This window comes from Hyaena hyaena, unplaced genomic scaffold, assembly GCF_003009895.1.
Source record: "Hyaena hyaena isolate Hyena2069 unplaced genomic scaffold, ASM300989v1 scaffold_1016, whole genome shotgun sequence".
NCBI classification, from domain to species: domain Eukaryota; kingdom Metazoa; phylum Chordata; class Mammalia; order Carnivora; family Hyaenidae; genus Hyaena; species Hyaena hyaena.
In genome coordinates, this window is record NW_024081649.1 from 355,604 (window position 1) to 370,941 (window position 15,338).

The window sequence follows — 15,338 nt, forward strand, 5'->3', positions numbered from 1 at the left end:
CAATGCTAAATATCCCTGAAGCTTTAGCCCTCCTGTTACTATCCCTTAGGTACATACAACTTTCTTACAGCCATGCTGGGCCAGGTGCTCACACCCTGTCCCCTCTGTGAAATAAACCTCATATTCATCAAAATTCCCAGCAACTCAGGGTTCTTATTCTTCTTTCTCCATGACAAAGTGCAGGCTTCTCCTACCTATTTCAGTTCCTTATAATCTAAGAGGTAATCTCTTTTCCAGAAGATCAGATTTATTCTCTTTACAAAAACTTCATTCTTAAGCTGACGCATATAGCATTGCCAATATTTGATTTTTTTTAGCCCACAAAAATGCCAGTTTCTGTGCTCAACCCAAGAGGCAGCTCCTGTGAAACACAGTTTCTCTCTTTTCTTCTTGTGCCACATTTTCCATGTCCTAGTCTCTGATTCACGTTTCCACTTCTTTCTCTCTTATTGGAATCTTATCCCTCTGGTCTCCTGTCTGTATTGGTTCTTCCATTCTATCAATGCATGCTTTCCTCCAAGCCCACACAGTGCTCCTCTGCATATTTTCCAAACAGTAGAAAAATAAATACTACCTTACTACCTAAAATTTAACAATCAATAACTTGTACTTCTACATTAGAAGTTCTCCACAGTAGTATGCAATACATTTGGTTTAGCAGTGATCACTACCCTCATTTTACAGACCAAGACACAGACCAAGTCCAAAGAGATTGTATGATTTTCTAATTAGCACCAGAACTGGATCTGGAGGCCAGGTTCCAATTTAGTTGCTCTTTTTATTAAACTGCATTGGACTCTCCTAACTTCTGCAGGAAACAGCAGAGTGAAATATGGGGTTCCTTGGCCAGATCTAATCAGTTTGGTTTCATTTAATAACATAAATAATAACATGAGCATCTGTACAGTGCTTTACAGTTTATAAAGCACCTCCATTTTCTTAAACCCATTTGCTCCTGACATAAAAATGCCTGAAGTAGGTACTATTATTTGAGGCAAAGATGGAGGCTAAGAGCATTTAACTGATTTGTTATTAGTCTTACAGCTGGTAATGAATGAGTCCAGACAAGATTCAAACTCTGGACTTGTGCTTTTAAAGCCAACTCCATTCTCATCTTTCCTGCTGATTCAAAAACCCTTGCTGGGTCTTTGCTCACCTGGCGCCATACAGTATTCTCAATGCTAGGAAAAGTGGATTTTTAGTCCCAATGCTATGACCTAATTTACCTGATTATGAACACAGCCATTTATCACCGACTGAGAAATAAGAAGGAAACCAGAACAAGAGCTAAAGAAGAACAGAGGTAGGGAAAATTAAAACAGGGAAGAAAAGGGGAAAAAAAAGTATAGTATAGTGGGCAAAGAAGCAGGGGACAACACAAAGGAAAAACCAAAAGAGAAATTGTGATAGCATAAGAGACAGGAGCAAAAGACAGTGAGATGGGATAAAATGAGGATATTAAAAAAATAAAAAATAAAAAAAAGCAACAACACATTATCCCAAAGCCCGCAGGTGCCAGCAATTCAAATAAACGTATAGCAATTAACAGAATTAACACAGCCTTAAATAGCTTGGCTCACCAGATGTGGACTCCTATCAGGGTTCTATAAAATGTAAAGTTATTACAGATTAAACCATTAATCATCTGTTCAGAGACTATCTCTGGCTGCAAAACCCCATTCGGTTTTAAATGGCTAATAATCACAAAGGGATGTGGAATGTTATGTGCACAGTGATGTTTTACCCAATCCTTTTTCCTTTAAATATGTGTTCCACACTTCCGATTCTCCTGCTTCTCCCTCCTCCTCATTAGAGACACCATGAGAAAAGAGAGCTGAGAGAAACCAGGCTGTCCCAGAGGCCTCAGCAGCACTCAGCTTCTCCCTAGGCAACTGGAAATAGAAATGGAGAACCAACATACCGGGGGAGAAACAACAGACGGAGGAGATGGAAGGATGGCGTGGAAAGAATCAATTCAAACAACAGGAAAGATCCCAGCACACAAGAGGATACCGTAATGGGCTTGAGGGGGCTCCCTCTCCCTGGTCCTGGTCAATCTGATAAAAACACTATCCTGCACCTCAGTCTGGACTGGGCTTTCCTCTACTACGTTGTGCTTCATCTAATAATAATAGCTCAACAAGGCCAAGGACAAAGAAGAGAAGAAATGTACGTCCTGACCGGAAGAGTCACTGGAAACTGAAATAGGAGTCAGAAAGAAGTGCTGTTCTATAGAAGTTTTAAGATACTGAGAGGCACACTCCTGGTACTCTCCACTGGCACAGTCAATGGGTCAACCTTTCCAACTTACCCTTTAACTTTGTAGGACAAAAAAAAAAAAAAAAATACAGTTAGAAGTAGTAGATGGACTAACTTCAATTCTCAAGTAATTTATTTTTTTGTTTATTTATTTTGAGAGAGAGACAGAGTGTGTGGGTGTGGGTGTGGGTGTGTGGGTGTGTGTGTGCACATGGATGAGAGGGGGAGAGGGGGAGAGAGAGCAGGAGAGAGAGAATCCCAAGCAGACTCCACACTGTCAGCACGGAGCCTGAAGGAGGGCTCAATCTCATGAACTGTGAGATCATGACCTGAGCGGAAATCAAGGGCCAGACACCCAACCGACTAAGCCAGATGACACCCTCAAGTAATTTAAAGTCTGAGGAACAAGACAGCAATCTGTGTCATTCTACTACTTAAGGTCCTTCCATATAGCTCCCTATTATCTAGAAAATAAAGTCCAAGGATGGAATATGAGATAAAGTTCTCTATGACCTGGCCCCTACCTAACTTTGCAGCTACATTCACAAAATTCCTCATCTTATACTTTGTGCCCTGAAATTCGCAAATTGTGAGCTCCTCACCCAGACTTTATGGTGTGTCCTGTCCCCACGCCTTTGCTCATGCTGCTCCACTGTCCTGGAATACTGCTCCCTCCATTCTGCCACGTTCACTTCCATTTGTCTTCAAGACTTACCTTGGGTGTTAGCACCTCCACAGATCTTTCCCGAATCCCAGAATATGCTAAGTCCTCCTCAACAGACCCACTGCACTTGTGAATGCCTCCTTTCGCTATCTTTTGTCGAAATTATATTCATTTTATTTGTCTCCCTGACTAATTGTGTGCTCCTCTAACATGGAAACTATTTCCATGTTAAGAAAGATCTTTGGATCTTACTTAGCACAGTCCCTGGTGTCCCGTAGGTTCTCAGTATGTATCTGTTGATCCAAATCCCACCCAGTTGTAGAGCTCCTTGAGGTTAGCTCATTTGTTTGCTTATTCCAGACAGATTGAATGTTTCTTTCTTTCTTTTGTTACATGCCAGGAGCTCTGCTAAGTTCTGGAAAGACACTTGTGAACAGATGAGGCCTTTGTCATCACAAAGTTACGCACATTTTAATACATGGAAATTGACAGTTGTCACATAAATGATTGAAGGCAACAAACAAGGTGATGACTGTGGGCGGGTGGGATCAGTTTCCCCACTTTAGAAAGGATGAAAGGACTTCAGTGGAATAAACTTCAGAATAAAGTTATTTCTCCTCCTGAATGTGATTTACTAATAAGGGAGATACAAAGATCTACACATGTTCATGTATACAAGTGCATGGTTATATTTGTATTCATAAACTGTAAGAGGTATTACATAATCCTTAATAATTATTATTATAGCAAAATATATGTCTGCATGGTTTTGCTTTTATGTATATTATTTTGTTTGTTGAGTAGAACACAACAAAGATCCTACAATATCTGTGTTAGGGGTTAAGAAACAGAATCAAGTAAGATAGGTGACTTATTCCAGGCCACAGAGCCAGAGACAAAGCTGGTATTTTCAACGCACTTCTCTCAGCCTTGCTGAGCCTTTCTGTGTAATACTTATCTCATACCAGATAGCTGGGAAGCTCCTGAAAGATTCAACTATTGCCATGTCAAGATGTTCTTTACTGATCCCAGGATATTTACAGGGTTAACAGTGCCTAAGAGCATTTATCTAAAATATTAATTTTACAAACATGTTTATTTACAAGATTACTTATTTAAAGATTATTAATTTGCCAACATGTGATTTCATTCAGCACATGTTTACTGAGACCTCATTAGGCACTGAGAATCATTCTGAGAGCTGGAAATCTTCAAGACCACAAAATAAGACACAGATATTAAAACATGAAAACACAACAAGGAACAAGATGCTAAGTTGGTAATGTTTAAGTGTACACAAATCTTGTGTTGATAACAAGGTGTATGGAGAACCACAATAGCATGAGGACAACCTGGACATAGTCTGTGGTGCCTTTTACAGTGATATCAAGCTAGGAAGTGTGCACCGAGGTGAAATCCACAGTCATTCTGCTCAATAGTGGAGCCAGAACTCAACTTTCGAGTGTGAAGTAACTGTCGTTCAAAGGTAACACCTCTTACGTGCCAAAAAGTATTAGTGATCTGGACCAGAAACTCTGAAGTCCTTTAACCATATCCCCATATTTTGAAGAAAATGATACATAAAAGCACTCAGCTCAATACATAAAAGCACTCAGCTCAACATAAGGCAACATAGAGCCACTAATGGCAAATAAAGACAGAAAAGGGAAGAGATAGAAAGAAGAGGCTGTAAAATAACTGGATGCTGTTCTAAGGGTAAATACTTCAAGTGGGTATGTGGGATTTATCACAGACAGGAATCCCAACATAGCTAGAAGCTTCTGTTCTTTACTAAATTGTCAGAGACAGATACCAAGAAAAGGAGAAGAATTTTCCAGACCTTCCCTACAAAAAAGTGAACTGCAATGATTAAGTGGAAAGAAAGAATAAGCCAGGACTACATTAGACCCAAAGTTATTGGTTTAAAACACTCAGACGAGGGGTGCCTGGGTGGCTCAGTCAGCTGAGCATCTGACTCTTGATTTCAGCTCAGGTCATGATCCCAGGGTTGTGGGACGGAGCCCTACATTGGGCTCTGTGTTGAGCATGGAGCCTGCTTAAGATTCTTTCTCTTCTCTCTCTCTCTCTCTCTCTCTCTCTCTCTCTCTGTGTGTGTGTGTGTGTGCGTGTGTGTGTGTCTGTCTCTATCTCTCTCTGTCTGCCCCTCTCCCCTGCTCGCTCACTCACTCTCTCGCTCTCTAAAATAAAATCTAAAAAAGCACTCAGATGAATGAGAAAGCTTCCCAAGTCCCTTAAAAACACTACAATACTGTGTATATAATGAAAAGATGGTAGTAAAAGTTAATGAAATTCTAAATTTCACATACCATTTACCCCAGTGTGGGCTGGACTTTCTTTTTCTGACTTGATCTGGATTTCAGTGCAGACTTATGCTGCTAGCTATGTGTATATTTTTACTACCAATTGCCACTATTTCTGTTATTGACACTGTTTTGCAGAAGTGCCTTTAATTTTTAAGCTATTAAGAGACACTTTTCACAGACTTTTGAAGCTTTCTGCTCTCTGTCTGGGCAGCATGTGTGCATGTGTGCATGTGTGCACATGCAGATTTTATGTACTTAAAGTTTTGCATGGATGAAGCCATCAGAGATACCTTTATGCTTTTATGAGGCTTGTTTCAAAATGTTCAGGAGCATCATTTCTGATTTGTAATTTGCGGTTGGGAAATTGCTCCTTTGTCTCAAAATAAATAATTGAGAGATGGTTCAATATAATTGTGTGCAGGGGAAAATTAGTTCTAGAGGCCACCCCTCGATCCTGTCCAGGAGAACTCCACACTTAGGCCTGTTTCCCTACGAAAATGGATGAGCTCTCCACCGTAATCAATGCCTCATTCATTCCTGAGCCACGTACATGGTAGCAGAATGTTCCTATCTATTTCTGATGAGACTGCAATTCTAATGTGTGTGATTTAACAGTGTTTAAGAGCCTTTCAAGGTTCATTAGGTGTTGAGTGGTTTATACCTTTATTCTATCCACATGGGAGTAAATTCCAGAGAAGAAGTGCTCTGTGTCCACTGCCATTCTATCAGGAATGACCACTGGCATCCCTATAGCCGGCAGAAGCCTAGACAACCCCCAGCAGAAGGAGGAAAACACTTTATGGGTTCTCTTCTGTAACTTATCCTTCAGACCAAGAACAATAGAGAGCTGTAACTGGATTTTTCCCTCCTTTGTCATGTCTCTTCTTCTTACCCCCTTCCTCCCAATTCACACATGTTTACTGTACCAAGGCCCAGCTCAAATAGCAATTCTTCTCTGAAACTGACTTCCACCTAAAATTTATCTGTTTCCTCCACGCAATTAGAACACTTCATCTGTGGCACTGAATGCACAGTGTCTTGAGTTGTACCTGTTCACTTGCAGATCTCCTCCCCCTCCCTAGATTATGAAGTCTTCAAGCACGGAAACCAAGGCTTATAAAGAGCCACTCAAGTTTGGTTATAATATAAAAAAGGTACCCACTGATTATTTGATAAATGTATCCACTCAGTAAGTAGTTATTATGTCCCTACAGTCTGCCAGCACAACGGACACAGCTCCTGTCCTGACATGGCTCACAGCTGAGTGGCATGATTGAATGCATTTGCAATGCCATCTCATATATAACTGATGTTCAGCAAATTTCAAATAACCATTATAAGAATAAAACATGTGCCCTGAGAGGAGTCTCATAACATGTCACAAGGGATCTTTATCTACAAGAAAGAACACTGTTAGCTTCTCAAGGAATTTCCCCAGGGAAGTGGTATAGATATCTCAGGCAATCAGGCTTAGCTTAGATTAAACAAAAATGTGCAGTGTACTGCTCTGATGACACAGTGTTCTGAAAGAACTCTACCAAATCAAGTCTGATTCTTTTTGCCTCAACAATGGACCTTAGAGATTGAACTTCCACTTGACTGAAGCTCCTCTGCTCTCAGACAGAGGTCTCAACACATCAGCTACAATAGTAATAAATGAGTAATGGCAAAGCCCCACTGCTTTCTCACAGCTGCTAGCTTTCGGGGCGGGGGGGGAGGAAAAAGAAAAAAGAAAAAGGAAAACCAGTCTTCTGGACCTTAATGTTACATTCTAAAATTTTCCTTCATCTCAAATAGTGAGACTCCTGGGAACACCAAGCTTAGCAAAGGTAAAATAATACATATGTTATGTTTTAGACAAGACATACAACCACAAATTGAGCCACTTGGAGCTAGAGCTTCCCTACTTGCTAAGTCAAAAGTACAAAATGCCACACTGGGCTCTATGCTCAGCATGCTTAAGATTTTCTATCCCTCTCTCTCTCTCTCCCTCCCTCCCTCTCTCTGGCCTCTCTCCTGCTCAGGCATGTGTGTGCTCGCACTCTCTCTCACTCTCACTCTCTAAAATAATAATGATGATAATGATAATAATAATAATTATTATTATTATTCTTTTTTTAAAAAAAATTTTTTTTATGTTTTATTTATTTCTAAGAGAGAGAGAGAGACAGTGTGAGCAGGGGAGGGTCAGAGAGAGAGGGAGTCACAGACTGAAACAGGCTCCAGGCTCTGAGCTGGCAGTCAGCACAGAGCCCGACGCGGGGCTTGAACCCACGAACCGCAAGATCATGACCTAAGTGAAAGTTGGACGCTTAACCGACTAAGCCACCCAGGCGCCCCATTTTTTTTTTAATTTTTTTTTTATGTTTTATTTATTTCTAAGAGAGAGTTATTATTCTTTATAAAGCACAGCTGCCTGTGGGATACGATTCCCCAGTACTCAGACAAGAAAAAAAGGACCACAAATCATGCCAGTGGTAAACCCAAGGTCACACAATCAATCACCTTAAGTGGCAACCAAAACCTAGGACCTCTACTTTCAAGCCCAAAGTCTTTTTGCTAAATCTATGGCCTCAAAGAACGGACTAAAGTACAGAGCCCCTCACTGAACTGGAAATTTCATTTGTTCTTGGGACATTAAAGAGATGGTGTGACCTTTACCTCTTTAAGGCAGCCCATAAAGTTGTTGCTAACGGGGGAGCCCGGCAAGTCAGCAGTACTTGGGCTTCCTCCCACGTAGAAGAAGTCATCCGAGCCCAGCATGGTGTAGTCCTCTTGAGTGTAGCCCGTCGTGGTAAGAATGCCATCCACAGAGATTGTCACCTGGTGGAGGGACATAGGGACAAAAGAAAATCCCAACAATGACTTTACAGTCCAATCAAACTCCAGCGGCTTCCCCTACCTGTGGCATCACTTTCATTAAGATTTTGGTGAGGTATTTTTTTCTAATTTGGTTTGATTTGGGTATATGCAGCCAAGTTCCATTTTCTGGTCTGCCCTCCCTGTGACCCAAGCCTCCAGCACTCCTCTGCAGACTCCCGGGAGACTTTGGTGGAATTGCCAAAAGGGGCAACTTGCTCTACCCACTGTGCTCTTTATTCAGTCAGGCTAGAAAATGGAACTATCCTCAGATGACATCACTTGTCTCAGAGCATTGGTAAAATTTTCATTTATTTTTTGAGCGACTGTTATTTACGGTGGTAGTGAAAAACAGCAAAGGAGACATTTGACGATGGGGTTTGTGAGGGTTGGTCTTTGGTTGTGGATGTTTTTTTTTCCTTTTTTCTTTTCTTTTTCTTTTCTTTTTTATTCATTTCTTTTGGGGCTCACACCACACTGACAAACATGCATTCGGGGAAGGAAGGGGAAGGGTTGCGGTTTTGATGTGTCATGGATGATACATGCCATGGACGACCCCAGGACACCAGCCCCTGCCCTCCCTTCGCTGCCATCACCACCACCAAAAGAAGAAATGACCCAAACCAAAAAGGCAACTCTAACAAAAAGAAAGGAATATGACGCATATTAACCAAAATAAAAATAATAATGCCCACAGGGAAGAAATAGCACCCACACACCCAACATCCATGAAAGGAGCAGAGGGCAGATAGAAAAGATGGGGCCTCAAAGCGTGCACACACCATACGCTAACACACCCATGCGAAAACTATCAGGAGCCAAGAGAAAAGGCAGAAGAAAAAGGGGAGGGAAAGTGGGCAGGGGTGAGGAGAACCAAAGGGAAGAGTCAAAATCCACTTCACACGTACATGCACTGAAGAAACCGCAACACAAGATGGAAGTAAACACAAAACAAAACATTCGGAACCAAAGGGTCATCGTTCCCCTGCCTGCCACCTCCCTCACTAAAAAAAAAAAAAAAGAAAAGAAAAAGTCCAAACCCAACCCCAAAATATATGAAGGATGAAAGGAGAATGACGAAGAGTGGAGACAAAAATAAAGAAAGAGAAGAGAGTGGAATTGGGCCGATGAGCAGCAGGTTGTTAGTAATGAGGAGGAAAATGGGGGGAGTGGGACAAATTCTGATGTTGATGCGGAATCCACGAGACAGGAACATGCCATGCAGAGGATGTATGGAGAACACACTGGCAGAACTCCCTGCGGCCACGGTGGGAGTGAGGTGAAAGCAGGGAAAAAACGACTAGAGACAGAGAGGGGAGCACTGTCCTCCCCAGATCACCTGCGGCAGCCGTGGCCACACCAAAGGGAAGGAAAAAAGGGATTAAGGAGGAGGGAGGGGGGAAAAGAAAGGAGTGAGAGTGAGAGAGATAGGAAGACAGAGAAGAAAGTCCTCAGTAGAAATCCTGTTGTCCCTCGTCTGTGACTTGGAAGTTACAAAATAAGAAAACAAAACAAAATAAATTTAGCTAAATGGAGAATCTTTCTTTAAAAAAAATATTTTTAGGGGAAAAAAATGACAAAGTAGAGAAAAGGAAACCGTCCCAACCAAACTCGTCCAAATATTATTTCCAGGGATGGCACGTCCCCTTCCTTTTTTACTTTTATTTTTTTAACAACAACAACAAAAAGACTTGCATTTAATTCAACAAAAAAAAAAAAATTTAAAGAAGAAGAAACAAGTCTAAGGAGGATAAAAGGGGGGTTTGGGGAGGAAAAGGGGGGCAACACACGGCAAACCCAAAAAAAGAGACAATAAGAATGATATCTACCAGACAATGTAGTTTGTTTACCATAGCGTGTCCGATGCCTGAGTGCTTTGCGGAAAAGGGGGAAGAAAGGAAATTAAAAATTGTGAACAGAACGATTGTTAATTAAAAAAACTAAAAACAAAGATGAGTCGTTAGGGTGTTAGTACATTAGTCGGTTAGTAAAATGACACATTGCATGAATGATCTTGTGTTAGTTTTTCAAAAAAAAGGCACCCGACACAGAAAAAGAGAGTGGGAAAGACAATGAGACCAAGACTCTATGGAAACCCTCGGCAGCCAGGAAAGGAGCTGCAGTCCACCCTGTCACTTGACCCCCTTCTTCCGAATTCCACTCAGACCACACCTCACCCCAGTTAGAATTAGCGTCATACTTACTTTCCAAGGGCTCTTCTGAATGAATACCCCCCTTTCCCTTCCCACCCCCTAGCACATGCACAGTCCACCTATCCTGAAAGAAAATACCCCTGAAGTTTACCATTTCACGTGTAGGTCAATAGACAGAGCTCAAATACCAATGTTCTGGGATTTTTTTTTTTTAAATATCTGACTCTGACTAAATACATGGATGATCATGACTTTCAACAGAATGACAACAACCAAAAAAAAAAAAAAAAAAAACACCCCAAAAAAACTGAAAGCATTTACAGGTCACATCGAGCATAGGAAGGCTACAACTCTGTGGCGTACTCTGGGTTTCCAGAGGTAATTAAAGACCCATGACTCCCTTGATTTGGTGTGGATGTGTGCAGCAGGAGAGGGACACCCTCCTCTTTCCCCTTGGTTTACAAGAACTGTACTGCCGGAATGCATCAAAATAGCTGGAGTCTTCTTTACTACCCAATGCAGTAATTATTTTGTTTTCTTTGCCAGAATGCTTCCCGTTGGAGTGGCTCTACCCCATTCTCCTTTAGAAAATGCTTTTCGAGCTTTGAAGCAATTTCTCCTATGGATAGCAGACGGGACTGGCAGGTTAAACATGATTAAAGAAGCCCTACGATTAGTCTCCACTCACTATTTTCAAGTGCTCAATCGCCACCACACCCTGATCTGGGTGGGAGGCTGGAAAGCTGGAACACTGGAAGACTGGGAACCCCAGTTTTGTGTTCGTGGTTTGACTAAGGTGGCGTTACAGCTAAAGCAATTTACATGAGGGCCATGTTCAAGGTCATGGACGTTAAAACAAAACTGAAAACACACCCAGAGAAATGCATCACAACCTTGGTCCCTAATCCCAGTTATAGCTCGGAGCAGGCAGTCAACATTCCTTCCTTGAAGCAGAACCCTCCCCTGAAGTATCTGGCTTTGGTTCTGACTCAGCTCATAGGTGGAATCATGAGTATATGACCAAGAAGGAAGAAATGGGCAAAGTTCTGCTCCATTTAGTAATGAATACTCCAGGAAAGTCCAAGTAAGCATTCCTCAGATGAATTTTTGCCACAGAAGCCGTTTGACCTTACCAAAAAAGTACATGAGACAGTCACAGGCTTGTTATCAAATATTTATGAAGCAACTTACAGTTTAATTGAAACAGACAGGGGCTTCCAACCCCTTCAAATGTATCCTACAGAACTAAAAAAGATGTTATAAATGTACTCTTAATGGGCAAAATAATCATCTTAGATGATTCAGCACGGAAAGGATTACATTTGCAAAATCAACTCTGGTTTTCTGAGATTTCCTTCTCTTTCAATAAATTGCATTTAGATGCAAAATTCAGTCAGGATTTCAATGAAGTCCAATTTTAGGTGCATTCTCTCTATGTATTCCCTCTGCCAAGAAATGCCCCAACACCCTAGGGCCTCTGTAGCTTTGTCCAGAACTGAGAGCTCTGCTTAGCTACAATGTCAGTGACAGACAGACACAGTCACCTTCATGACAGAATACTCTGCTTGTAAATCGTGCGTGTGTCACAGTGAGTCCAGCACCCAGACCATGGAGAGCTCATAATCCTTCTGGAGCATAAGGTGTTTTGCATATTTAGCCACCACACATGGCTGGGGAGGACTGTAATCACCACTCACAAATGGAAACTGTGGTGTGGAAAGGTGAGATGGCTTGTCCAAGGGCACTGAGGGAGCTGGGTCTTAGAACACGGAAGAGAAACCCTCCAGGGTTGCTCTCCTCTGCTCGCTGACTGAAACAGCACAACCAATGTTTGAGTAACACTTTAGTTTATCCCCCGCTCAGTTTATAGGATAGAACTGGGGCCCAAACCTATTTTAGAGAAGTGTTTTCAGTAGAAATAAAAGTGAGCCTTTCTCCAGCTAATTGGAATCATGGCAAGGAAGTGTACAGAGTAGGAGAGAATCAGGGAGTCAGGCTGCTTGGTAAGAAACACAGCCTGACCCTGCTCTCCAATACATGAAAATTCTCCCCTCTGGTGACTAAAGCCTAAAAGGTATTCCTGTGTACCGCCAGTCAAAACTGGCAAAAAGGTTATATTTTATTTTTTGGTCTGGTCTCTGCAACTCAAATACATCACACCCTTTTATGTTAGCAAACGGAAATTCGACTGGGCCCTCTTGACAGCAGAGCTGTGTAAGTATGGCAGATTATTAAAGAAAACATCGGCAACTGGACTGTTTGGTCTTAGAAGAAAAATAGAACAGTGATTCAAAAATGTCCCATCCATCACTTCTCAGCCTTCTGACTAAGACCAAGTGTAAAAACATCCCATCCATAGGCATTATGTGACTGGGGGCTCTAAGTCTTGGGTTATTTGGTAACGTCACGGCAGACAGAATAGAGGGGCCTTCCTCAACATACCTAAGTGCAAAAACGGCTCTTTTGAATACTGTGTGTTCCCAGTGTGTGTGAGCCTTCTCCATTCACGTAGAAATATTAAGGAGTTACACTTTTATCAAATGGAAAACATATGCAAACACCTGTCAGTTTCTTACGCTTTCATATTTACATCAGAAGGCACTGAATCAATCATATTGCAGAAGAAAATTTGATATGCACTTTCTGGAAATTTGCATAATGTTTTCTGATTAATAAAGACTGAATGCTATCTAACGGGGTTTAATGACTAATTCAGAAGGAGAAACACCAAGTGGAAATAGCAACCTGGAAAAGGCATTGTCAGTTCAGACCTAGACTTTTAGAGGAAACGCTTTTTCTCTTCACTGATGTGGTTGAGGTGTTAATATTATTACTGGTGTGACTATTCTTATTAGTTATGAGATTGAAAATGACTTCACGTGGCTAAGGCTTTCTGAGAGTGTTGTCACCTGACGGAGCCGCCTGCTCAGAATCAGCAAGCGATGGGAGTTCTCAAGCTCGAACAGAACCAGGAAAGGCTGCTCCAAAGTTGACATTTTTATTTGGGTCCTTCCACTTTCCAGGCCTCCCAGTCAACTGAAGAGTCTCTGAGGTAGAGACAGGGGCAATAAAGTAGGAGCAGCACACCAAGGAACAGAAAAACAGAGGAATTCAGAAAGATTCCAGCTAGTTCATTTGAAGACTAGAGGTTAACATAACAATGGGGGGGGGAATGAAAGTGGAGGAGAGGTGGTAAATTAAAAGGACAAGAAAAAGGAAGCTCTTTCTGGAAGGAATTAAAATCATGGCACCATGACAACGGCTAACTTAATTAAAAAGAAAAACATATATTCAAAAAATGAGGAAAATCTAGCAAGCTGCGGAAACAAAATGCCATCCCTAATTGAATTTAACAGTAACACAACAAGATTCCAATGTAATTAAGAAAATGATAAAAAAGAAAGCAGAATAAAAGGAATGAAAGTACTTTTAACTTTTATTATCTATACAACTGAATTTTCTTCTGGAAAAAAAAAAGCACAAGTAGAGAACTGAAGTATGAGGAGAAACATATTTTCATCATTTTCCTTGTGGAATTGCAGAGACTGGGAGAACATTAGACTTCGACAAATCCAAACCTGGTTCTACACCCTTCTCCAGCTCATCCAGCACCTGCTTCACAAACCTCCTCCCCAGCTACCTAAGAGGAGCCTCCGGGCACCCTCTCCCCTCAGCCATTACCTGCCGAAGGTTGCGTGTCACTTTGACATCGTGCCAGGCGTTGTCGTTGAATTTTCCATTCACTGGCTCCACGATGGCCTCAAAGGCCCCGGACCCCAGGTTAATGACCAAGGAGACCGCGCCATCCTTCAGAGCCAGGTTGACATAGTCAGCCGACTTGCCCGTGTGCAGGATGAGCCCATTCCGCTGCCAGGTCTTAAAGGAGAGGGTGATTTCATCACTGCTGCTCTGGATCGGGTTCTGAGACAGGTCGTAGCACAGGTACTCTGAGCCTCGGAACGTGGCCACGTTTTCCTCTCGAGCTGCACGAAAAGGAAAGAGGACAGCCATCAACACTTGACTGCAAGGAGTCAGATGTACACAAACACCAAAGAGAACACATCCCCCAGGGCACTGCCCGTGCCAGTGAGCTGACAGCAGCTCCAGCTCCCTCAGACTCTTCCACCAAACCTGTGTCAAGGCACCAGGGAAACCACTAGAGACAGTAACTGCAAAGAAACTACGTCTCCTCACAAGGGCAGAAGACCAGCACAGAGGTCCAAAAGGGCTTGCTGCCTTTCCTTCACATTTTCTCAGAGGAAAACCTAGAGGGCAATTTTATGCTACATGGTAAAGTGAGGCTTACACTGCTTTTGCTTCCATGATGGCTTTTCGATGCTTCTGCCAGAGCTGGTTTAGAATGGATAATTAACTCTTCTGACAAAGGGTTCTTTAGCTCTAGGTACCTTTTATTGACCAATAACTAAAAATCAATTACCCTGAAAGATCTGTCTCTAATTTCCATCCATCAATAACCCAGCTAACTTTGGTTTCCATGGTAGAGTCCTGAGCCCAGGGGAATGTGACAGGGTTATTAAATAGGAGGCTGGACCAGAAAAAAAGGTGATCAAGCAGATGAAGAAAAAGGGATAGAATGAAATTTGATACTGTGCTTTCAGAAGACAGCAAGAGCTCCCCTAGACTCAAAGGGATCTCTGCTCCAGGGGTCTCTGATTTAGATGGCCCTGGTTGGACCATCCTAGAGAACGTCTTTCCACCATAGGACTAGGGGTCTACAGGGCTAAGATGGCATTCCACTAGAGTGAGACTCTCTTTCAGAGCCATAAACTGGAATCCTCTAGTTTCCTACCCAGGCCTGTTTCCAAGGCTTGTGCAGGCCTCTTACCTGGACTCATTTTCCAACAGCAAATCATGCCACCAGTGTGCATACCTTACGGTCTAAGGACAAGCAACGGAGGACCCTTCGCAGGGGTTTGGTCTGAGCGTGGCCACATGGGCATCCATGTGCATTTCAACCAGAGCCCTTGTGGATACAGTGTGGAGCCAGAGATGGAAAGGGGGCGGGGGAAGACCACAGGCCAACAACCAGAGGGGCTGGTTCTCCCTACGCCAGCATTT

The 15,338-nt window shown here is 42.3% G+C and overlaps 1 protein-coding gene across 1 annotated transcript in view; it reads right to left on the reverse strand.

The window, feature by feature from the left end:
* LOC120223593 (neurexin-3) overlaps positions 1-14,013 on the reverse strand; it is a gene marked incomplete at its 3' end in the record, with an annotated part of 324,726 nt that extends 310,713 nt beyond the window's left edge. The window contains exons 1-2 of the mRNA XM_039221796.1: positions 13,941-14,013; positions 7,909-8,070 (exon numbers count right to left, since the gene is read on the reverse strand). Coding sequence (XP_039077727.1) covers positions 7,909-8,010 — 102 coding nt within the window. The remainder of the gene's footprint in view (positions 1-7,908; positions 8,071-13,940) is intronic.
* Positions 14,014-15,338: the final 1,325 nt, after the last annotated feature.